The 25,970-nt window shown below is 37.8% G+C and overlaps 1 protein-coding gene across 1 annotated transcript; it reads right to left on the bottom strand.

The window, feature by feature from the left end:
* Positions 1-382: 382 nt before the first annotated feature.
* On the bottom strand, positions 383-24,169 carry lrrc75ba (leucine rich repeat containing 75Ba). The gene is made up of 5 exons (XM_057357275.1): positions 22,986-24,169; positions 16,491-16,619; positions 14,470-14,582; positions 3,437-3,782; positions 383-3,248 (listed from the first exon to the last, which is right to left on the bottom strand). The coding sequence occupies exons 1-5, from the start codon at positions 23,271-23,273 to the stop codon at positions 3,027-3,029; spliced, it is 1,098 nt and encodes a 365-aa protein (XP_057213258.1). The 5' UTR covers positions 23,274-24,169; the 3' UTR covers positions 383-3,026.
* Positions 24,170-25,970: the final 1,801 nt, after the last annotated feature.

The following is a 25,970-nucleotide window of genomic DNA, read 5'->3' as shown; positions in this document are numbered from 1 at the left end:
ACAATGAGCACTCAGCCTGTAGCGATCACCTTCCCCCTCATGTTTATTGGCTTAAGCCTGACCCAGCCAATCCATCACACAGTTTTTTTTTAATTGAGTGTTGTCTAAGAAACACTTATCCAGAACCAAATGTACCAAGTGTCCAGACAAGTGACGGCATACGTCCTATAGCTTCAAAGTTCAGCCTGGTGGGGTAACTGCTGGCCGGCTGTGTTCTGACATTTAGTGAGCTCTGATCAAAGGCCACAGATCACTTTGACATCACAAAAGAGCCCGTCAGGTGCACGCTGGCCAGAAAACTCCACTGTAGAGTCAACATAATGCAGGGAAATTATATGCAAACTATTAAGTCAATCACTAAACAAACAACAAGAATGTGTTTTTATTTAGAGATGGATATCGTGACTGTGCAGTGTCTAGGCTTAGATAACAAAAGTGCACTTTATTGCTCACAGAAACACTACAGATAATATGCAAAAATAGAAAATAGCCATTCTCATGTGTTTATTTTGTGAAATACATAATAAAAAGAAATGCATCACAGTTGAGCAAAGCAAATTTTAGAAATGCTTACATAGTCTTTCTACTATTATTCATTTTTATCATGTTTTGTTTAGCCATGGGGTGGCAGACAAGGATCCAGGCAAAAAATAGTTCCGCAGTAACGCTTGTATTCTTGTCACATCAACACCATGACATGCATAATTTCCCATAACTCAACAGGACGGTCACGTGAGCTGTGGTCACTGTTAATAAAATAAAATGTGAAAGAGCAAAACAATCCGCATTTGTTTGAAATAACAGGGAAACCGATAAACAGCTGAGAACTGTTTACAGATAGCGTACAGTCTCACACACAACATCACACACACATTGACAAGAACCGTATAAACTACATACAGTATTCTATGCTGTTTCATGTATGACAGATGTTTACATGACAGAATAAACACACTGGATTTTAATATTAAAATTTTATTACAGTGCTGTTGAACAGTCTTATAAAGTACTGTTGAATACATCATGTTTGAAGCACAAATACAGAGAAAAGTCATACAAATCTACACACAGACGACAAATAAGATGCCCTTCATTTAGGAACCTGTATCTGAGACTATTGGTTTGACGTTTTGTGAGTATTGAAAGCCTATCATGGTTTGGTTTATATGAGTAAAGAGAAAATTATTACGCAGGTTAAACATCCTGTATAAGCAGATCACGTGGCTGATAATTATGATCTACACACAGGGCGACAACAACAAATGCAAATAGTTATGCGAATATTTATATTTTTACAATATAGGGCACTTGAATGAAGCGTTGAACAGTCCAAATTAATTCCATATTCTGTAAAGATCATAATACGAGTTTCACATATAATTCAGTTAACGTCATGTTAATGTTGAGGTCCTGTGACAATATTTGGGATATCATTTTACATATAATATAGCCTATATTAAAGTCAACAACAACATTGAGACAACATTGAGATAACATTAAACAAATATAGTTGACACATTTAAAAATGACTATATGTATTTATATCACAATTAACATTGATATGTAACTGTTTAATCATCTGAGCTTTACCTTTAAGCAAGGACTGTGTGGTACCTTTTTTGTTCGGCTTGCGTATTAAAATGATGGACAAAATGTTAATGTTGCACAGGATGGTACTGCTACAATGACCTTTTGAGTCACACACCCAGTCAAAATACTGACTAAAGTGCTCAGGTAATCAAAGGCCATAAAACAATGTTCAATGTTCAACTCTGTGACATTTCAACATGTTGTGTCAAATTAAAAACTAAATTACAACAAAGCACAGATTCAAAATGATCTCAAAATGATTTTAAATATTTTGTGACGTTAAAGGTAGATACGAACTGGTGTTAAGAACATTTAAATACTTCAGTTTAATGTACTAGACATGGCTTATCGAGAAAAGCATGAGATATTAGAATACGAGTTATGTAATATTAACATTGCGTTAGCAGCGCAAAACTAGGAAACACACGTACCCATAAAAATGTATACTTTCTAATGCAATGAAAGTTGCTTTGAAAATGTACTGTGTCAAAATAAATGTCCTCTAAAACTTATTAAGAGGTATTTTTAAGAGGCACATAATGACCTAAAGTAATGACAACAAGAGTGTTATGAGCATTATCTTTCCGTAACAGTCTTATTGTGATCTACCTGTTCTAAGACAACATCAATAAGATGAAATCTTCGTTCATCATTGGTATACAACAAAACCAGCCCCTGGCAATTCAACAGTGTTACCCCTTTGTATCATCATAATTCACAAATACACGACAAGTGATGTGTGGGTGAACGTTCTGAAAAGGGGGGCCGGGGGCTTGGGTTGCAAAAGTCACGACATAGCAGTTTTACGGCTGGATAGTCTGTTGTGCTGGTTTCATGGCTTTTGTTGAGAGATTAGTGGAGCACACACAGAATGGTGATAGGTCTGGTCTGTCCCCGCAAAGACAGCCTCAGCAATGCAACACTGACAAATACAACCAAACCGGACCTAACAAAATCGCTAACCTATACTCCATAAACGCTGGGTCATCTGAGCTTCAAATACACCTTTGTTATGCAAGTGACCTTTGCCCACCTTTGCCCAGCAAGTGACATCCGAAGTTTTTCATTACCTGTCCATCACTGGTTCTTCATGAGAAAAGGCCCCTTCCAATGAACCACACCTTGTGTCAGGGAGCATCGCCCACCAACACAGTAAGTTAAGCTTTCGGAGAGTTTCAAAGCAGCGTGTTTCACCGTTCGTTGTGTTCAGGTGGTCCCATTGGTGCTGTCGGGAATAAAGGGTCTGTAAATGTGATGGTGTGGTTCACATACTGTATAACCACAATGGCAAATGCATGGAGCTGCAGTGAGGGAGCGAGAAGGTGAAAGGTGTTGACTGGGAGAAATGGTATGGAGGGAGGAGAGGTCTCCTGCTTGCACTGTCTCATTCTTTATGATCTCCGTTCCGTCATCGAGTAACATCAAAAGTTATCGGTTCACCTCTCGCAATACTGAAGGGTTAAGGTACCCGAACTTTTCTGTTCTCCAATACTCCATGGCTCCAGATCCTCTTCTTCTTCATCCTCTTCCTCATAGTGGCTGGGTTCTTCAATGGAGCTCTCCATGCGGTAGCAGTAGGGTAGACCTTCCGTGTACTCGTAGATGGTAGGCAGGCTGCTCTTCAGACTACAACGCCGTCTTAGGGCTACAAGAAGGGGCTGTTGAGAAGAAAAGATATAAAAAATATATTAAATGATTTTGACAGTTAACAGCATATTAAGGGCATATTTTGAAGAAGTTAGAACAATGCAGACCAATGTAGTCCTTGCAGTGCCGTGTTTTATACACAAACAGAAGAAACGACTACATTATTACTTTCGCTTAATTTACGATTTTTAGGTTTTACCTGTGGCATGGTAAAAATATCCACATTGTTGCCCAGGTCAATCCAAGCAAGACAAGTGAACATCTTGGAATCTTTGATAGATTCTGTCAGATCTTTAAGGATGCCAAGTGTCAGACGGTTCCCATTGAGAGCCAGTGTTGTGAGTTTGGGCAGTGTACCCAGGGAGGGCAGAAGTAGACGTAGGCCCTCATCCCGGAGCTCGGTGAAACTAAGATCTACGGATATTACAGCGCCCCCACTGGTCTGGAGGTAATAAGTCACATGTTGTAGGTCACGAGTTGACAGGGGGATCCCGGAGAGGTCCACCGAGTCACTGCAGAGCTTCTTTTGAAGTGTTGTTTTAAGACTAAAAATAAAAAGAGGAGAAAACAGAAGGACGTTCATGAGAAGTCAAACAATAAGAAAGGAGATAGCAGAATATTGTTGAGTTTAACTGTAAATGTGAAAGTGGTGTATAGTTAACGAAATGGGGGTGGATTTGGATAGAGGATGTTTTGGTCTTTATCGGAATTTCTCCCTGTTGGCTAAGAGTAGTATATTGTCAGAACTTGAAACTACAGGGGCAGAGGGAATGGAAGCCCCAGGGAAAAGACAGCTGTGGTGGGGTTGGAGTGCAGAATATGTTATTGAGTGCCTCAATAAAAAAGTAACGAGAGAACCACAGATACATGAATACAAGGAGGTTAATTTATAATTACACCCAAAAGTACACCCAAACACAACAAGGCAAGCAGTCAGTAAAACAAGGACAGCAATATACTTAATAGAGACACAGTGTAACAACAGATCATGAGTCATCCGTTCAGACAGAACGAGTGGGAAAATAAAATGTCTAGGTATGTCTGAAACAATGTTCCCGCTGGTTAAAAAGGAAAAGAAATGGAAATGTAAATCCTGTCACAGCGCAATGAATCAGACAGCCTTTGTAACAACCCAAAAAATGCTTGTCAAAAAAACTTGACAAGACTGATTCCAAGAACATGTACAAAAACTTGGAAAAATGGAAATGGACGAAATGGAAAAAGCAAACATAAACACTTGCGCTGTTAAAAGGACACGATTAGTAAACAGGTAAACTGCATGCATCCAGTACAATAGGGGGCAGTAGAGAGTTTTAAACCACGGGCGCTATTAAGCATAGATATATCGATGGTGCATTGGAGCGCTTCAGGCATAGTGTTATAGTTTGATGCATAAAGCAGAGAGACTGTCATGCTGAATGTTAGTGGCTTTGTGTGCACCAGTGCATGCATGTGTTGTGACGTGTGGAAGATGATCAACGATCATAAAGAATGTGAAACATGTATGTTGGTTACATAATTTTACATTTTTAAATACATTTTAATACGACTAAAAATGATGTATGACCCTATCACATTTTGCATAATTTAGCAGTTTTTCTTTATTGTTCATTTTAAAGGGATAGTTTTTACAAAGGAATATATTTGTAAGAATGTCAGTAACCAAACAGATCTCATCCCCCATTTACTGCCATGGTAGGGAAAATAAATACTATGGGAGTCAATGGGGGTTGAGATCTGTTTGGTTGCTAACATTTTTCCAAATGTCGTCCTTTGTGTTTAGCAGAACAAAGACATTTATACAGGTTTGGAACAACCCGAGGGTGAGTAAATGATGGCAGAGTTTTCATTTTTGGGTGAACTATCCCTTTAACACGCATTCTTTTCTGTGTACGTATCTGATAAAATCTGACAGAAGGCAGTTGATAAAATCTCATGAAAGCCATAGCTTCCTTTCAAATTCCAGTTAATCTGCATGCTGCCTCTGCGAAGTAAAGCTTACAGCCAGAGTTCACTGTTGTTCTGCCAAACTCCACTGAATGCTGAATCCCTGCCGCTAAAGAGAAATGTGTTTTTATATTTTTGGTTTACAACTGGCATTTGTAGCAGTCTTTATTCTAATCTTCTAAATTGTTTCTTTCTGCTGTATAAATAGAGATTTTGCAAATGTACAGTTTTAAGTTGTAGTTTGATTTCTTTAAAAACACATTGCCATCATGTTCGTTTAAGCATTCCCACCATAATTGGGTAGCAACCAATGCAGTGAGTTTTGGGGCGGAGCTAACAGTTTTTCCAGCCAATGGGGGAGTGTTGTGACACCTGTCATTATTTCTGAAACTTTGTTGCTTTTAATGGCACGGAAATAATATACTTCACCTAATAAACTCTTTAAAAAGCAAAACAAAGATACCTTAAATAAAATACATTTGAAAAAATTACAAAACCACTACACTCAGTCACTGCTTCATTTTGACCCAGTTCCATTAACAGGATCAATAAGATACAAACACAGACAAGCACAAACACACATCTACTTAATAAACTCTCAGAAGCACAGATCATCTACATGATGCATTCAAAATAATGCAAGAGCACAGAAACAATGCACAGTTTGAAATGGAAATGGGCTGTTTAAAATGCAATAACAATCAAGCAACACAAGAAAGATGAAAGCAATATGCATATGTGCTTTGCCAACACATACACACACACTGCCATCTATATGCTATTACAAACCTCCCCGTGGTTGATATCTTTTCATAAATGTTCCTAAGGTGGCATTGGGTTCAGGGCCAAATTCAATTTATTCGCAGAATATAACACCTGGTCCAATCTTTCTTTCTTTCTTTCTTTCTTTCTTTCTTTCTTTCTTTCTTTCTTTCTTTCTTTCTTTCTTTCTTTCTTTCTTTCTTTCTTTCTTTCTTTCTTTCATTTATTTATATAGCACATATTAACACAACAGAGGTTGACCACAGTGCTTTACAGAACCACCATAAATTAGAAGTACATGAACAACATATAATTATAATAATTAAGACATAAGAAATGTAACTAAAAAGCCTGGGAGAGAAGATGTAGTTTAAGTTTAGATTTAAACTCATATACAGAACACAGGGATCGTAGAGATAATGGGAGGCTATTCCATAGTCTCAGCCCAACGACTGCAAACGCACGATCACCTCTTGATTTTAGTCGTGTTCGAGGCTGCGACAGAGTGTAATTGTTTGTGGATCGTTGGCATCTTCCTGAGTTATTTAGTTTTAAAAGGTCAGATAAATAAGACGGCGCCAACCCATTTAAAGATTTAAAAACTAAGAGCAAAATTTTGAAATCCACTCTATAAAGCACGGGCAACCAACTAAGAGCCATTAAAATGGGTGAGATGTGTTCAAGTTTGCGGATTCCAGTTAAAAATCTAGCTGCAGCATTTTGGACCATTTGGATATTCCAGCATAAAGAGAGTTACAATAGTCCAGGCGCGATAAAACAAAAGCATGTGAACAAAAGCAATCCCCCTCCCCTGGAGATTTATGCTTTATTCGAGAGTCCGTTGGCTTTATTTTGACATATAGGCCCGGTTTCACAGACAAGGCTTAAGGCTAGTCTCAGACTAAAATGAATGTTTGCTCTGTCTTAACTGAAAATAACTTTCCCAGAAATATCTTAAAATATATCAGTGACATTGTTTTGTCTCGAGATGCACACCAGTAATGTTATCTTTCTAAGGCATTTCTATAAAAGCGACATAAATATCTTAATTCAACTGAGACATGGCTTAAGCTAAGCGGTGTCTGTGAAACCGGGTCGTAGAGTCACAAGCCAATCTGTTCTTTGAAATTTGAGGGATAACTGCGATTAAAAAGCAATAGGTTGGGCCGTGAAGAGACGACAAGCTTTGATGAGACGCTATACTGAAATTCTTTGAATATGCTTTAGGGATCCATTTATCTAAAAAGACGGCTAGGGAGAGAAAATAAGATCAGTCTGATTTGAGGGCGAGGACAAATTGCATGTTAAAATCAATTCTGTTTGGATTTTTGGCTGTTTTTGTGATGTACCGTCAAGAGGTCTTCCAAAAGGTCACGAAACAAAACCTGGAAGAGAAAACGGCAGTATTTCTAATTCACTAGGGCAAGATGGGTAAAAGAACATTTCTAATGTGTTATCTGTTTTTGTTTTCTCGCGACCGGGTGTCAGTTTGAATTACAGTCACTTCGGGCTCACTTCACGTTTCTTGGCAACCAGCAGCTATGAGTGACATTCATTTTCCTTACTGTCAGATTTTGTCAAATCACAGACACTAAGCATTCTGCTCTCAGAGATGGAGTCAATGTGTGCATCCTTTGCTGCACATTTTCAGCCTGTGGTAATATGCAAGTGTGTGAAAATGTTGTATAGTCCTTGATGATGATTGGTCAATAGCATTGGTTTAACATGACCTTGTCACACATGTATACTGTGCATCCCCTGTATTCAGTTTTATCAATAATAAGCATAGCAGTGATATCTGTACAATATTGGCTTTTAATGCCCCCTCAGATTAGATTAAACCATTAAAATATGAGATGTATGGTACAAAATGGACAAAATTTTGGTATTTATTGGACAAAATGATTATTATATATTATGGCAAAAAATGCAAATCAAGGCATGTGGGCTTTATTCTGATATCCAAAACATGCATAGAAAATGCATAGAAAAACAAAAAGCTTGCAAGGAATAAAACATATATATTGTCAACAATTTTGGTTATTAATATGTGTCGATCCTCTCATGGTAATATTTCATAGTCATTCTGATGGGCCTTGTCTCAAACTTCATGCGCATATGTTGTGATTTTTTGCCAAGCCTATTTTTTAAAGTTGAGCTTCAGTTTATACTTCAAACATGCAACATGCATACAAAATTTGAAATGCATCCTTAATATTAGATTTGCATAAAGAGCAAAGATGTCAATTGACCAAAGTTGGACACCACTTTTGGCTACATACTGTATATAAAATGATAGTTTATGTATAGATTCCACTATTTGTTAAGCCTTGCAATGGTCTTTTATGTTTAATCTTGTACAAGCTATACATATTTTCAAATACAAGAAATTTGTGGGTCATACAGTATATTCGTTTTTCAATAGATCTTGCATATGCATACAATATTATATTTTATTAAATATATTTTACATGTATTTCCATGGCTACGATGCCTGATTCAAGCTTCATTCCATCTTGTTTTTAAAGAGTCATCAATGATTCAAAACACCTCCATTATTTACTGTATATAAATGTCCCCAAAGAGACATTTTCGTTTCTGTCTATTTCTTTGGATTTCATTTCTCTTTCTGTCTTTCTATTCATTCCGCTGGTCTTCTGACACCCCATCACATAAATCTAAATATCTAACACTCTCAAAGGTATAAGGAAGTAGAATATATTTCCTTTTGATGCTCTACTGCGAACCGAAACCTTCTGCTTTACTAGCTTAGGGCTGTTACACAGTCTACCAGTCAAAAACTGATTCATTGACAGTATGAATTTAGCCTTTGGGCGTTCATTGTATGATAATCTGATTCTGTGCACAATATTTGGAAACAGACACATGTGACTAGTTTCTAAACTAAAATCTTACGCATGGTTCCTAACATTGTCCGACATTTATTCATTATTGCTTATTCTTAAATTCTTATACAGTGACGTGTAAAAATGAACAAAGAAATAAGCAATATTTTGTGTTAGTCTTATCGGACACACAGGAAACAAACTGCATCAAGCCAGATGTATGTCCAGTATACTATTACCAAAAGCACTATTCTCTGTACATTCACAGCAATACTGTGCAATCTGATCATGTAATACAATCCTCACCCTTTTTGATTTGATTGGTGGATATCTTCCTCATCCCTGCCCTTGAGCACGAATCACTCAGAGTAGCATGCACGTCCATTTAAATTCAAGGTTAGGTGCATATATGTGAAGTGTTACTTTCACATACCCACCCTGACCTGAGGATTTTTCCCCCAGAATGTTTTCCTGGATTTTTGCACAACTGTATGCTAGTCAAGCACGGCAAGAAGCTAGCGTTAAGATCCCAAGAGTCTAAAATTACCAATGTTAGTCATAACCGCATATGGATGATTTTCCCGTGGAATTCTGTGGAACCATTGCGAGTGATGAAAATCTGCCGGCATGTAATTTGTTATTGGTTCTGCGAGATAAAGCAGCAAAATCATTATTATGTTGTGGAAGCGTTGCATGTGATAGTTCAGCATGAAAACCTCATTTAGCACAAATGCAAACCAGGTGTTAAATGTGCTGAAAACAATGCGTACCTTATTTAAAGATGCTGTTGTATTCGCACAAACACGTCTTTTTTCAGTGTACATTAGTGTCATTATGGATGGCACCTTCTTCACAAATCCCAATGCCATTTGCCTGCCGTGATGAACTGACATTCTCATGGATTTCTCCCCAGGGTACTTTAGTAACTGACTTTAAGTGACTCTGTAATGTAAAACATGCTACTTCCTTTCATTTTGGGAAGTGCATATATGAACAAACTTGTTATCAGGACCAACATTTTAGCATGATTTTCTCTCACAAGTTAAAACAATAGCCATGCTTTGACTATGATGTTTCAGGACAATGACAAGTTTATTGCCACTTTTTCGGCTTATATACTCTATATGATTTTACAGGTAAAGACACTGAGCTATTTCTGGAAGTGCTAGAAGACAGTGATTCTTTAACATCTTAACTCAGAGCAGAGCCTCAGGCCAGTGTACCTCAGGAGAGAGTCTGAATACTAGCTGCTGTCTGAAAACAACAGACAAGGTTAGAAATAGATAGGAGATCCTGACATATTTACTTTCATTTTGAGTGGCAATACCCAGAAATAACTTGTACTGTATGAACTACTGTCTTAAATTGTTATGATGCAACACAATCATATCAGGGTTTTGTGTTTGTGCGTGTTTGGATGTATGTAAACACAAAGCCTATTGCCCACATATTTAATGTGGGATGAAGACAGAGAATACTGCGCACCGAGGACAATTAGTGATTTTTAAGAAAACTAAATATATCTTAAGCTGATTTAAAGTTTTCTAATGCAGAAGCACAGTCATTTGTTACTTTTAATGTTTTCTTGAACGGTTGTGAAGGGATGGTTTAAATGTTTTCTCCTGTCCATTTCCGAGCGTGGTCTAATCTATCGATTTCCTGAAGTTTGCTTTCGATTTTAGTGTCCACATCCCTAAACAACCGACATAAAGCTGCTAAAGTCCTATTTGAACCCAGAAACGTGAAATGGTACCACTAGATCAAAAGTCAAACTTAATATATACTTTTATCCACCAGCCGACGAAATCCCAAAATGTAATGTATAGTTAACAAATTAAATATGTCATCTGTGAACTTATTGCTCTCTCATATCAATGTGTAATGAGATCTTATTTTGATATTGAATAACTTCCCAAGTGGTTGTGATTTTTGGACATGGTTAATCCTTATTAAAGGGGTCCTATTAGAGGTCCTATTAATCCGTCAGTTAGAGTTAAGAGATCATTCAAGAAATGTTGAATCTGAAAACCCGACCGCAATGAATGACAGAGAGAACTAAGAGAAGAGCAAAAGAAGTAAAAAGTAGTACAAAGGGTTGCCAGTGCGGTTGGCATAGCGATGACTGTTTTCTACCTGAGGTGGATGCTTTCACACTTTTAAACAGATTCAGACTCACACTCGCCTCCAGAAGCAGATGCTGTTTTTCTATGAAGGCCTGCAAATGAAACACTAACACTGCTTTTTCATCATGGCCATAACAGAAGCAGTGAGAATTACATGTTGTTTGTTTACAGATTACAGAATCACCGCTCTATGGTGTGTGCACTAGAGGAAAACATTTTTTTTTTAGGAAAAAATCTCAAATATAGTCCTGGACAAAAGTGATGTACAACATTGGAAATTTGAGTCTTTGCTTTTTATTTAAATATATTATTAAAGATGTATTGAAAACTTTGTATTTGTGTTGTGTAGTTGTTATTTTGGATGTAAACTGAAGCTCAGAAGAATTTAAAGGTGCAATGTGGAAGATTAAGGAGTATGTATTGATAGAAATGCAATATAATATACAGTACATACCTATGTCTTCAGATGTTTATAAAGAGCTTACATAATGAAGCGTAAGGTTTTTTCTATCTATCTATTTCTATCTACATACACCGCGGGTCCCCTTGGATGGAATTCACCATGTTGTTTCTACAGTAGCCCTAAATGGACAAAATATAGAAATTCATATGCTGAAAATCGAATAAATAAAATAACTAAATAGAAAAACAAAATGAATTAATAAACACTGATAGCCTACGGGTTCGTGCTGCTTATAATTGATAACAAATATATTTTGATAGACCTACTCTTTCAAAAGTTTGCGTGATTTTTTTACTGCTGGTGATGCAAACAATACGAGGAATAAATCATATTATTATCACTGGCTCTTCTGTCACATTACTGCAGACACTCAGGTGTGTGTGTGGTCTCTCGCTCGCTCTCTCACTCATTCACTCACTCACTCACTCACTCACTCGCTCACTCGCTCGCTCGCACGCACGCACGCACGCACGCACGCACGCACGCACACACACACACACAGGCCCCCGTGGAGACAGTCCATAGGCGTAATGTTTTTTATACTGTACAAACTGTATATTCTATCCCCTATCCCTATCCCTAAACCTAAAGATCATAGAACACTTTTTGCATTTTTAGATTTGTAAAAAATATCGTTCTGTACAATTTATTAGCTTTTTTGCCCATGAGGACCTCAATTTTGGTCCCCACGGTGACACGAGTCCCCATTTTTTGTTGGTGTGTATTCCGGTCCCCACCGGGATATACAAACATGAACACACACACACACGCACACACACACACACACACACACACAAAGCAGTGGTCCTAACATCAATAGCATTTTAAAGACGATAACATGACAAAAGTTGAAATTAAACACTTGAACAATGTTCTGTGGTATGGTAACCGTGGTATAAGTGGAATAATTGACGACGGGCCGTTCAATTATTGGAAAGTTAATGCACACCCCGAGGTGGTAATGCGGCCACGACGTGAAAAATGAAGTGAAATAGAACATTCAACAGAAGTCTTTACCAAAAAACACATAGAGGATATAAATATTTTATATTTAATGACAGATTGCGTGCGTGCATGTGTGCGTGTGTGTGTCTGAGTGTGCACAAGTGCAGTCTGGATCCTTCATGAATCAGACAGTCACATCGCTTGGCAGAAGCTTTGCACTACCAATCAAAGATCTAAAAGTTTCACTGCAATGCTTCTGAAATCTGATCATTCTCTACAAAGTACAAACATAAAAGCCAGCTCCTGCTTCTTAAATCACTGGCTGTTTCTCTCTTCCTCTCCCTCGCTTTGGCTTTTGTTAGCCTATCCTCTGCTCCCTCTCTTCCCCAACATGAAACACATCCTGATGTTAAATCAATCATCTTTGCTCATTGCATAATTGCATCATCTCCAGTCGCCATCTAAGCAAGTTAAACCCTGATAAATGTGAAGCTATCCCAGAGAAGAGCGTACAAATACAGATCCATCACAACTGACCGGACACGTATCAGTCTGTCCATTTAAATCAGGACAGCATTCATTCTCATTTCTATGTAAATGGAGCGGGATTGCAGTAATATGGTACCTAACAGAACAGGCATGCAGTGACACCACAACAAACTCAAATGGTTAAAAAAAAGATTTGCAAAAAATGTTACTGTATCTCTCTCTCTCTCTCATATATGTTTTGATTTGGGGGATATGGCAGTGTGGCACCTCTCCACATTTCTCCCTCTTTCTCTCATTTGAAGAGCACTATTTCTCATGCCGGGTCTGGCGTCTGTAGTGCAGAGCAGGAGGAGACCTGCAGACTCTGGGTTTGTCAGAATGACTTATTTGAACACAAAGCTCTAGGGACGCTTCAACACATCATCCACAGCAGAAATCCTGAGCTCAGACTCAACATGCACACGCACACTGCAGAACTCTCATCAGAATCTCTCAACACTCAGTTGCCAATATAGCCCTGCTGGATAAACACACACACAGCACAAAAATACTATGGTGTTTTATAAAGATTTACTATGGTATTCAATGAAGCAGAAATTTATGTACAGGTATTGTAAATGACATGGTATATTAAATATGCATATGTATATATCAAAGTACCATAGTATTACCTTTTAATGCCACCACTGTACAGTAATACCACCACAGCAGTTTTTAAAGAACTATGATCTCTGTTCAATGTGAGCAATATGGTAACAGTCGCTTATGTTCGTAACCCTACATAATAAATGAGAATTACAATGTGTGTGTGTGTGTGTGTGTGTGTGTGTCTCTCTCTCTCATCCAATCGCTTTATCCTCCCTTAAGAGTATAAAAGTAATAACGCAGGGCAGTATGGTTAATTCAGGATGTGGACAAAGTTTATTGAGTGAAGGTAATGGACATGGGAAGGGAGGGAGATTCATGGGCCAGTGGTGGCCGTCCAAGCCGGCTCTAATTTGTTACATTCATCTATAATCATGCATGTTTAAATCTGAAACCAGATTTCGGCTCAATAAATCATGAAACTGATCTGCGGTTAATGCAAATCCCTATAAATGTACATGGTCTTAAAAAGAAGAACAAAATAAGACGTGAAAGATTAATCAATACATTGTGTATGTATAATTATTTTGCATTAAAATGCACCTGTATAACCAAGGTCACATGGAATCGGTGTCCATAGAACTCAGCAGAAAGGTTTTGCATATTTTGTACAATTGCAAATAACTGTGTTATGCTTTGCTCAAGCAATAACAATGCAGTACACATCTGAACATATTTGTCCATTCTGCACAATTCAACAGATTTAAAATCAACAAAGAAAATGCGACATTCAAAATATATAGACGGTTTCACTGGCCTGAAGTTAACTTCCGCTCTGTGTTTGGTTATGATACAACAATTTATTAAAGGCTATATTTCATTAATATTAATGTTAATATTTGTTGCATATTAAGTGTATTAAATTATATTAAAACTACTAAACAGTTTGGTATACCAGAAGTTAAGTTGGGCCACCAAACATTTGTAAATGTTACATTTGTAAATGCTAAAACCGTTTATACATATATGCTACAGTATGTGCATGGCAGTGATAAATGGGTGGATTTCTCACCAGGCCTGGGCTTTTCTCCTGGTCATTCTTTTCCTGAACCACTTGGAGTGAGGGGTCAGGTGGTAGATGAGCTGTCTGCAGATTTTATCAGTTGATTTCAGCATATCTGTGCCCTGTGAGAACAACATGAATAGAAAAGCACAATAAAAGCAGACGAAGACATCTGTGATTCAATTCAGCCAGGAGCCAGAGGCATAAAGTTCTCATATTTTCCAGTAAACAAAATAATGCACCAGATAAGACCTAGATTAGATTTTCTCATTGCAATCATTTTTATGAGATTCTCAGATCTCATGATTCATTTTAGCATCAGATAAAAAGTAAATTTCAAAGATAATCTTCTTTAAGAATGAAAACACTAATCTGTTATATAATCCAGATCAACTTTGCATCGTTTTAGCGCTGTGAAATCTTGAAGACTCATCTATGTTCAGAAGCACAGAGAGAGACGACAGCCTGAAGCTCTAAATGTGTGTCAGCCAGATCAAAACTGATTCATCACACAGAGCAGTGAAAAACAAGACAAACACAAAAATCTGCATGATTCATATCTGTGACCCTTTTAGAAGGCTTGTTTCCTAAGATACATTTTTGCAGCTTTGTATAAGCATTCTCAGTAAAGTATACAAGAATTTCACATAAAATCCAATTTTTGGACTGATCATTTCTTGATTCAGTGTCAATTTGACATTTCAAGTTTATCCGTAAACACAGTTTAAATTTCAACATACTGTAGTTCATAAAACCTGTATTTACAATGTACAAATTAAATTGCCCCGTGAATCCGGATGTCACAATCCAACCGGCCTGTGTAAACCAAAATCCGACTGCTGTATTTCCTTCTATTAATAACTTGCACCCTGCTTCGATGGAAAACTCTGGACCTCCCGCTGGGACAGGCCAGGTGGCGACTTCACACTTAGAAATGCAAAGCTGATCAGAATGCACTAATGGTGCACAGCCGATCGTAGGAGGTGGAATAAACCATGGGTTATCAAATATTTATGCTTGAGCTGTGAGTTAAACCAATGCCATAGTTTTAATTCTCTGACAAAACAAGTGGGCTTCGATTTTCCTTAACGTGAAGAAAAACACACAAAATAAACCCAGACAGGGTGATCAGTAGGAAGCATAGTCTATACTGAATCTCACACTGTGCTTTATAAACCTTTAGATGAGAAATCTAAGGCCATGTTATGAACCATTTCCCTTTGACTCTGATAGACTCACAGCCAGATCTTTAATTTAATACATCCGCTCTCATACCCCGCAGTGGCCTCGGGGTTCTGCTACTATAATAATCTTAAGAGAGGAACCAAAATCCATATAATATTATACTCGCTTTTTAAAGGACATGAATTTGATAAGCAAGTAGACTTTAGTTTGGATCAGAAGAAGCATTGATTTCTGTCGTGCCCTGCAGCTGGTGGCATACACGCAGTAGAAAAATATTTCACAAACCATGCAAAACTCAGTAATGAGGGTTTTTTTTATCAAATTGAGTTGGATTACACTAACTAGCTCATTCAAGTAGCCCGGTTATCACAACACAAGTTGTGCTGGATGAATATATCACAAATTTGCTTTCGCTCCTTAAATTTCTTTCTCCACTTGAATCATGCTCATCGTGACACAGGTTATAACAGGTGATATCATTAAAAGTGTGCAATGGGTTTGATCTACTCCTTTTCAGTTTGTCAAACCTTAAACTGGAAAGTTAATCTCCGTACAAAGATGTAATGAATCAAGTCTTTATGAATTGATTGAACAGACACAGAGAATGATCCACACTTGTTTCACATAGGCCTTTGACAGTTTAACACAAATTAGACATATTTGTTATCATTTGTGTCACATTAAGTGAGACGCGAGTGGAATACTAAATAGTTTGTGAGCTCTATTTGAAGGCAACAATATAACAGTACAACTAATCACTATGCAAACCCATTTCTGTTCATATATTTTATATAACAATCAACACAGCTAGAAATTACACAATGAAATGAAATTGAGAGACTCACCTTTTTTGGGCACTGCATGTCTCTGGCCAGGCTGAGCAGCAGCTCGTGAGATATGGGGTCAACAAGATTTAGGAAGGCTGAGTTCTTGTAGAGGATATCATTTAGGGACGTTCCCTCTAAACCAAGATCCTGAAAACAGAAAAATGACTTGAATGAATTTCAATTTATTTTAATCCAATACTCGAGGAACCAGGACAAAGGTAGAATGTGTTTAAATAGAAATTATAATTCAAGGTGAAAAGCTTGACATCTTGAATAATTAAAGTCTCTGTGAACTGGAAGTTGGGATTGACTTGCACAGTAAGTAACAAAGAATATTAATAAAGTATATTAATATTTAAAGTATATTAATATTAAAACAATGGAACACATTTACTTTTGTACAAAATATCACTTATATCAAACAGATTATTTTTCAAAATAATAGTTTTGAATAAAACAGTCATTTTTTAATGAGAAGGGTGTAAAAACATTTATATTTGCATTTGAGAGAGTTTGCAGAACATAGCCTAAGTCTTCATTTGGTCTTCCGGAAATTTCTCTCACAAATGTGCGTTGTGAGTTGAATTGCATGGATTTCTTGTGTAAATTGTTTTACATAAGGTATGGCAGAGAATAGTGTATTTAAAAAATGTACTTACGCTTGATCACAAACCAGAAATTTGATTACGTGGTTGGACCATTGTTTTCTACATTAACACTAGCAATGTGCTACTTGTACCCTAGGGATGTACATGCTCATTTTTTGCTTGTGAGAAATATGACCACAGTTAAAATGTTTTGATTTTTTTAATTTACAAATGTAAGATTAAAGAATCATGCTCACCAGGAAAAAGTCAATTTGCCCCTTGCTGCCCAGTCCATCCCTGTTACCTAAAGTGTATCTGAAAGATAACATGTCTTTTTTGTGTATACAAAATTTCTGCATAACTCTAAAATAGCTCTAAATGTCAAGATTTAGGTGTCTCACTAAGCCACAGACTTTCAGCAACAGAGAGAATATGAAACTGCCTCCATTGGGTTATTAATAAGCAGAGACCAGATGCTTTCATCTGTGGTGACTAGCAGACTGGTTTTGAAACAGGTCTTTGCACTCAGAACTGCTGGAGTGTGCATGTTTAAATGTGTTTTGCTGCAAGCAAGGTGACGCCCACACCTGCCCACCGCTCTATCCCCGACTCTTTCTCCATCCAACCAGCACTAAACATTCTCTCTTTTCATCCCATCATGTGCTGAATATCAAATACACTTCCCACGGAAAAGGGAGCACAGGGGTCGCTCCTTAACTGTAACCGTGTGTGGACCTCAGACGGCCCTGTCGAAAAGATTCCCTTAAAATATTTATTTTGTTGGGTAGTGCTGGTGGAAGTTACTTTGGAAAAGCACCCACAGGAAGAAACCATCTGATAGATCTGTAAAGCATCCAATTACAATTTATTTTGTTTTTATATGTCATTTAGGGGCGGGATTATGTGAGCTAAATTATACTACAGTAACTGACAAAATATGGAATGGCAAAAGGGCCAAAACGTGTTCAACGGTTGATACGTTTTGGCCCTTTTGTTTTCCATAGAGATATGGCCGTGGACATATTGCTCCGATGACGTCATTTGGAGCCAGAATCTGCGCAATATGAGCACGAAGTGGCATCAAGGTCCTGTCCATATTCCCTGGTGACTCAGTCGTAAACTAAGAAATCATTTTACCACCTCCCTTTTTATAATATCCTACTAAACATCTAACTAAAACCAAACTTATTAGAAAAATGAACACTTGAACATACATCAGCACGATATTAACTAACTAAAATGACAGAAACCCTCTTTGGTAAAAATATTTTTGTAGTGTAACTGGATTTTTTAGTTCGCTTTTCCCATTCGCTTACATGCGTGGGTGGGGTTTATGACTCATACTGCAGCCATCCACCAGGGGGCGATCAAATCGATTAGGCCTCACTTTTCAAGAGGTGTGTGGCCTTCATGGGGTTAAACTGTTTCCAAGAAATGTAAATGTCAATAGTGTTCTATGAGATCCAGACAGCCGAAGAGCAGAATATGAAAAAAGCGCATAACAAGCAGACCTTGTTAAGTGCGCGCACACACATACTTCTTAAAGGGTGGTAGAGATGGATTGTTTTTAGCTTGTGTGTATATGTGTATCTAATGATCCTTAGCTTCTGTAATGGTTGCATCTATTCTCAACATGTTTCTCCTCCAACAAACGTTGTATTAGTTTAGTTTAAATACACAACAACAAACAAATCACTTATATAGTGATGGACTAATATTATTGATAATGTATTGAAATGTCTCTGATACAATAATAAAAACATTTTGTATACAAAAATGATTTCAGTAAATGGTGCAGTTACATCGCGCAAGATCTGTGGCTGTCAATCTGTTTTCAGACTCAGTCCCTCTAGCTGGTATCTCTAGATCTTGTAAGCCAAAAAGTGGTTTTCATCACAGTGAGCTCACTACCAGTCCTGTCACCGACACACATCTTCGTAAGCCGTATCGGTCCTTTCAAAGTCCCCTTAATTGTATTAGACACTGATAGTGGCTCTGAAACATGAGCCCGATTTTCAATTCTCTGTTTCTTGATAATGCGAGACAGCCTTAATAAAGACTGAGAATGCTCACAAAGGACCCGACCGTGGGTCTCGTGGCACGTGCTTGTCACAGCATAGGTATCCAAGACTGTCTGTCTGTGTGTTGATTAAAATGCTCTCTGCTCTGGGACGTCAAATTCTCAATGTAATTTACAGCATGTCCTGGGAGGGTTAGATGCTGAAAAGAGGACTCTAAAAACAGAACAGGACAAAACAAAGGGATAACAGAAGATAAACCGTGGGGGAAATTGCACAAAAGAGTGAAAACATGATAGGAGAGTATACAACACAGGTGACGGGAGATATAAGTGCAGATGGCAAGGGCCTGATCTTGATGTGTATGGCCCCTTGTACTTAATACAATGTTGACCTCATGTGGAGCTGTTCTTATGATGTTTTAAACAGAAGGGTCATTCTATAAAACAGTGGCTTTTAAAGGCGGGGTAACCGATTTCCGAATTACGATTTAGACAACTGAGTCGGGCCGAGTACCAAAACAACCTTGTAGCCAATCAGCAGTAAGGTGCACAATGCACAGGACGGACATTAGCCTAGCCGAGCGCTGACGAAAGCGAAAGATGGGGCTAGGTAGGGGTGTGTTTGTTTTGGTGATTTGAACATCAACAACGGCTAAGAGAAATCGGACACTCCGCCTTTATGTTTAATTACTTTTTTATTTTCAAAATGCATTTGGTATTAATCATGTATTTTTAATATGCATTTGGTTGAAAATGTTATTGTGTGCTTAAAGGTATAACCTAAAGGTACACGAGTATAACAGTTTCATATGACATACAAGAGTGTTTCTTAGAAAGTTAATTTAGTTATTTCTACAGATATTAATAATGAAAATCGAAGTTTCAATGCATATAAAATATCATACTTAAAAATCTTTTTTACGTTCATCACAAAGTGTGCACACGTAAATATTGTCGATGAGAAGTTGGAAACTTGGGGTGAGGCAGGTCAAAAAAGATCAAATATATATACTGTATATATTCATATACTCTATATTAAATCCAAAGAAATAATACAAATGCAAAAAAGCATAAAACATTAAAATCCAGTGAATTAATTTTTATAACTTCTCTCATATTTACACATTTAAGACACACAAATGTCACATTGCAGAATGACCTACAAATACAGAGATAACTCTGTGCCTCAGAAACCCTTTACCTTTTAAAACTGCATGCCTTCAAACAAACAAAAATATAACCCAAACGTTACTGCATTTTTTTTTTTTTTTGTAAAAAGGCATCTATTATCTTTTATAGAAAGTTCAGTTCAAAAGTGTTTCAATGACATGACAGCCAGCACCACATCATTTATATTCTTGGCAGATACTTCATCAAAACGGCAGATGAAAATCAACAGTATCTAATTTAGATGAGGAATGCAACAGCATGTTGCTTGAGCTTTTTGGGAAGAGAGGAGGCAAGCAGCTGCCCAAGCCCATCGAGAAAGCTGTTGGTTTGGGTTGCTGACTTGGGGAAATAATCTATAAATCCTCCCTCAGAACTTGTTTAAAGACATTCAAGATAACCATTGTAATACACAGACTCATGTTATTATATATTTTATTAACTTTGACAACAACACTATGATAAAATATACAAATACTAAAAAGACACAGACGATACCACAAATACCTGGCATAATTTGGTCTGGATAGTACTGTAGGTTACTCAGTCTTGCACTCACAGTCTTGCTGTACTGAATATTATTGCAAATGTGATGGCTTTACCCGAATCACAGCCATGCTGCTATTCACTCCAACAGCACTTTTCCTTGTGTGATATTGCTAAGATGAGACTACATTAAGATGAGACTGCGTATTGTTTTCAAACAGCTCGCATGTGAAATGTTTAACTTTGAAACAAGCAGCTGTGACACGTTCTGCCCTCACATCAACACTGTAAACACAGCAAGAGATAAATGTCAGCCTTCTTCATTGCTCCATGCACCAAAAATAAATAAATAAAATAAATAAAGCTTTATATTTGTTTTCCTGTAAATAAATGTGTACATATCCTTTTTTGCCATCCTGACTTGCTGAACCCTAAAGAATTGGCTAATGCATGCATGGCAACATCTGTTAGTCCTGCTAGACAGACGAAATATTTGGAGAAAGCTTGTTTGAAAATATCCAGTTGGACGATCTTGTGGGCCATAAATTAATTACAAGACAACACAATTCTTATAGTTGTTTACCTCTATTAGGAGGTACATTGATTCTAGTAATAAACTGATTCCCTATTACTGCTATAAATCTCACATATTTATTCCGATTTATTATTTTCTTAAAGGGGGTCATTTCTGGTTCTCACAACGTACATCAAATCTGATCCACACATACATGGATGCTCTCGCTCTCTTTCTCTCTCTCTGTTTCTCTATTGTGGGTGACCTTCTGATCCACTGTATTTTCTGTGTCATTAGTGGTCTGGGGTCTCATTTATAGAACTGTGCGTAGGATCCTTACTAAAAGTGTACGTGCACCCGAAAACCAAAAATAGCGTACGCCCAAAAATAATCCGATCTATAAAACCGTGCGTACGCACACCTGTAAGCAATATTCGCTTTATCAATCACAGATCACCTGCAAGTGTGCGTACGTGAATCAGCCTCATATCCCGCCCTGTACACGCCCATTTTACCCATAAATAGTCAATGCAAGCACCTCATGAATACTGATTCGTATATTAATAAGCCTTCCATCCAATCCGCTTGTTAAGTTTGACGTCACGCACCATAATGGGCGTACACCGTTTCCTGGTCAAACCGCTATCAGATGCCATAGAAAAATAACAAAAAATGATGTAAAACCCCGATCCCATCCTTTATCTCCGTAACGAAATCACAAATGGCCACACATGAGATTCACTGAGATTTCCAAATTAATAATTGTTATAATTATTAATAATAATTATTATTATAATTATATTAAAGCCAAAGAAGGTCTCTGCAGCATTTAAATGTTTACAGCATTTAGACTGATCATTAACACCCCATTAGTGGTGTCCTTCACCTGAGATAACATTTGAAGACATCATTGTAAAAGACGAATGTTTCTTCATTCCGGTTTTGTTATGAACAGTTAGGACTGATAACGAGAACATAAAGAGAAACGATTGTGCGAGAGCTTCAAATAACTCTTCAGATTTAATCTTCGTGATAATATGGATCTTTAACGGATATGAGGTCAAATAAAATGTGTGTGAGGCATAGGCTAATGCTTATAATCGTTTATATCAATCTTAGTTTCTGCAATCTAAGTTCACTAACTCACCATTTGTCTCCAGAATGTGCGTACGCATGGGTCAGAGTTTGCGTGCAGATGCTCACATTTTTCCGTCAAGTTTGTTTTTATAAATCCCATCTTTTGCGTGGGAAGTGGCGTACGCCTCTTTAAGGGAATGTTTTGTGCGTACGCAACGGTTATAAATGAGGCCCCAGGTCAGGTGTCTCTGCTGCTTTGTATTCTTACTCAGAGTTGAGCTTAGTTTATATGGGTCACGCAGACAGAACAAATGTCCCATGAGGGAACATCCACGAGAGGTTAGTATTAAGAATTAGTGTAGAGTGTCAACAACAAATAGCAAATGAGGCGGTAATTCGAAATGTTTTCCTGCACAAGGTGACCCACCGCAGCTACAGAGCAAGCTGATGCGTGTCTGAGTTCCTCCAAATATGTGAATGCCAAAGAAATGCCAATGCGACTCATGCCAAACTCATTTTTGGCACAGATGTTTTTGTTTATTCTGGTTACTGCAGCATGGTGTCTGTAAACTTAACATGTTTTGGTACGTGCACCTGCCTGAACGCATGCACATGTGATAGTTATGCACGTTTATTAAGCACTGCAGGACGTTTGCCCTCACCTTTCGCAACAGTCTGAGTACATCCGCCGCCTCTTCTATTTTCCTCTCCCGCGAGAGCTTCTGGAGCTCTCGGATCCAGGCGACTCGTCTGACATACGGACTGTGGTTTGCCCTTCTCAGCATCCCCGGCAGTTTATCCGGCTTGAGCATCAGCGATGTAAACAAGAAGTCCGCGCTGCCGCGGCTGCCGCTCCGCTCGCTCTCTCCCGTGCTGTCGAGGTGCTTCCGTCGCCGGCGTGAAAAATTCTCGTTGTCGAGACTGTTTTGACGGCTGAGTCTGGAGCCCATTGTTTCAACTGCAATAAATGATCGATGTTGGGCTTAAATACGATCCTCTTATGGCGTAACCATAACAGAAGGTACGATAACGCCCAGCAGTCTCCACAACGGTCTGAACTTGGGTACCACGTAGGCTACTATACTCGTTCTGCCTGGACCTGCGCGCTTTCAATAGGCGTTTTTTTTATTATTTCATCTAACGACTCAAAGATATGAAATTAATTTAAGCGTGCTTCTTTTCGATCGCAACTGTCACGTTGACAGCAGGACGCGTCCGTCTGATGCTCTGGTTGGTATTCAGATGGTGATGCTCTCCTCCACAGCACCACGCGCGGATCGCTGGAAAATACTGTCCTGCCATTGGCCGCCGGTGTTTCGTGTATGTGCCCCACATGCCAAAAAGAAAGATGTGACATGGTGTCAAAACAATAAATGGATTTGGTTAAACGCATTCAACAATTCTGTTGTGGCAAACTAGGCTAATATTTGCAAAATTGTGAAACAAGTCAAGAAAAAAGAAGCCATTATTATTTTCTGCAACAGTCTCTGTAGCAAAAATTGAAACCATTAGGCTACAGGTATTCTATTGGATTTAATGGTTATCATGGGAATGGTATTGGTTTAAATGGAAACTCCAATGGTCACTGTGAGACTCCATTTGTTTTTGGATTTTATTGGTGGGATATTTAGCAGATGGGAATAAAAAAACACTGTTACATTCTACTGGAATAAGCCCCAAAACACACTATTTAAAGGAATTCTGTAATTGTTCTGTAACTGTAACAATTCTGTTATTGTTTTAATTGCAAACAGCCGAAATTTTATAACGGTATGTAATGTAAACCGTAACAATTTCAAAGGCTTTAGTTTACTGAACAAATAAAACTCAACAATTTGTGTGCATGTGTGAGTTGTTCGAAATCCAGTCCACACTGTAAAAAAAATCTGTAAAAAATCTGTAAAAATAACATTGTTTTCCCGTAAAATTACATGGTTGTAAATTTGCAGTATTTTTCTGTAATTTGACAGTTTTGACCGTATTTCAAAAAACTGTGAAAAATCTTTTAATAAAACAGTACAATTTTGTAAAATTACAGTGTTTTAACATTATACTGAAAAATCTGTAAAAAAATAACAGTAACATTCTGTAAATTTACGTTTACAGGGTATGTTGACAATGTTATTAGTTACATTATGCTGATAGCTCTCTACTTTCATACTGAAGACCTTAACTACTGTGAATCAACACAGGATGCCTGCTTGAGTATTTTCTCTTAAGATGCTGTAAAGCTTTACATTATTTGTCATCTGTGTCAAAAGATGGAATAGTCCTTAACTACAGACCTTTACTGATTTTTCTCCATCTGAACGGCAGACGTGTTTAAAATGTCTGCTGAACCCGCCATCTGTCTTTTAATTTCCAATGTCCAGGCATGCCAAAAAAGAAGAAACATACACACATGAAATTAGTTCTGCTTAATAAATGTATACTAAGATGCTTACATTTTACATCAGCTGTTTTATTTTACATGTGACCACAGTTCTTATATGCTGTTTGAGTTATGAAACGCAGCATCAAATGAAGTGCAGTCCAAGCTTCTTCAGGTAATCAATGATGTTCATTTCCAATTAGTCTGGGTGTCCAAGCATTAGTCACTCCTCCCATTAAATAGGCGAACATGATTGTACATAAAACCAAATAAATGAAGGCATTTGTATTCCATTTATCTGAGAGAGAGACTATGCAAGTTTTTCAAATGGGCATTTAAGGATAATTTATTAGCTCCTCTCATCCAGCGCTGAACCAAAACAGGGCCACAGTGCCAAATGTTGCATCAGCATTGTTTAAATTGTTTAAAAAAAATCGTTACAAGAAATGAACTGTGAAGGGTGGGTATTGTAAATATTCAGCCAAATGTTTCATCAGCATTAATCAGATTAGTTAATCATAAATTGCATGATGATTTGTTTATCACACCGGTAATATCAGTTCCCAAGTCAATTTTGGAAAGTTCAAGGAGATGGGTAATTAACTTTCTCTCTCACTTTCACACACACAGACCTATTTGTTTGATTGTTTTTTCATATTGACATGCTGCATTTGTGAGGACTTCCGCACACGCACATCAGATACTCCTTTCTGCTCACGGACACTCTTTATCTATTTATGCCACAATTCATTTAAGTTCATGGCTGGTAGGAACTGCCGGGTGACAAGAAATAATATAAATAAAGCTTGCATAATTCTCAACACATAATGGGAGGAGCTATGACAAACTCAGTTTCTCCTCAGGCTCACTGGATGGATTGAGGACGTTGGAACAAAAGGTCTTTTCAATGATGCGTCATGTGTCTTGTCCTAGTAACAAAGTGCTGACAGTTTAGTTTTATGGTAACATTATTACGTAACTTTGCTCTTTGACACCGGTTACAGGCATTAAGAAGGTCCTAGAATTTTCTGAGCAGGGAGCTTTCCTCCACCTCAGTTGAATAAACCAAGTGGGAGCTAACAACGCCCCTTAGCTGTTTTACTACTGTAAACCATACTTTCTTGTGGCTTATTGCTTCATTTGTACAATATGCACCCTTAGCCGTAATTACGTCAGAAACACAAGCTGGACAAGTTAGTGCACAATCTGATGATTCATGTTCCATGAAAGTATCGTGTATGCTACAGGAAACGGTTACAGATGCTTATGGTTTGCA

The sequence above is a fragment of the Triplophysa rosa genome, linkage group LG17 (genome assembly GCF_024868665.1).
Source record: "Triplophysa rosa linkage group LG17, Trosa_1v2, whole genome shotgun sequence".
In the NCBI taxonomy this organism is placed as follows: domain Eukaryota; kingdom Metazoa; phylum Chordata; class Actinopteri; order Cypriniformes; family Nemacheilidae; genus Triplophysa; species Triplophysa rosa.
The sequence above is the reverse complement of the archived record's forward strand: the minus strand, read 5'-3'. Positions and strand labels throughout refer to the sequence as shown.

What these genes read in the sequence shown, in the direction of transcription:
- lrrc75ba (XM_057357275.1), bottom strand. Translation starts at nt 23,273, where the DNA reads ATGGGCTCCAGACTCAGCCGTCAAAACAGTCTCGACAACGAGAATTTT. An exon ending in TACTCAGACTGTTGCGAAAG is followed by an intron (nt 16,620 to 22,985) that starts GTGAGGGCAAAC and finishes TTCTGTTTTCAG; the next exon opens with GATCTTGGTTTAGAGGGAAC. An exon ending in ACATGCAGTGCCCAAAAAAG is followed by an intron (nt 14,583 to 16,490) that starts GTGAGTCTCTCA and finishes TTGTTCTCACAG; the next exon opens with GGCACAGATATGCTGAAATC.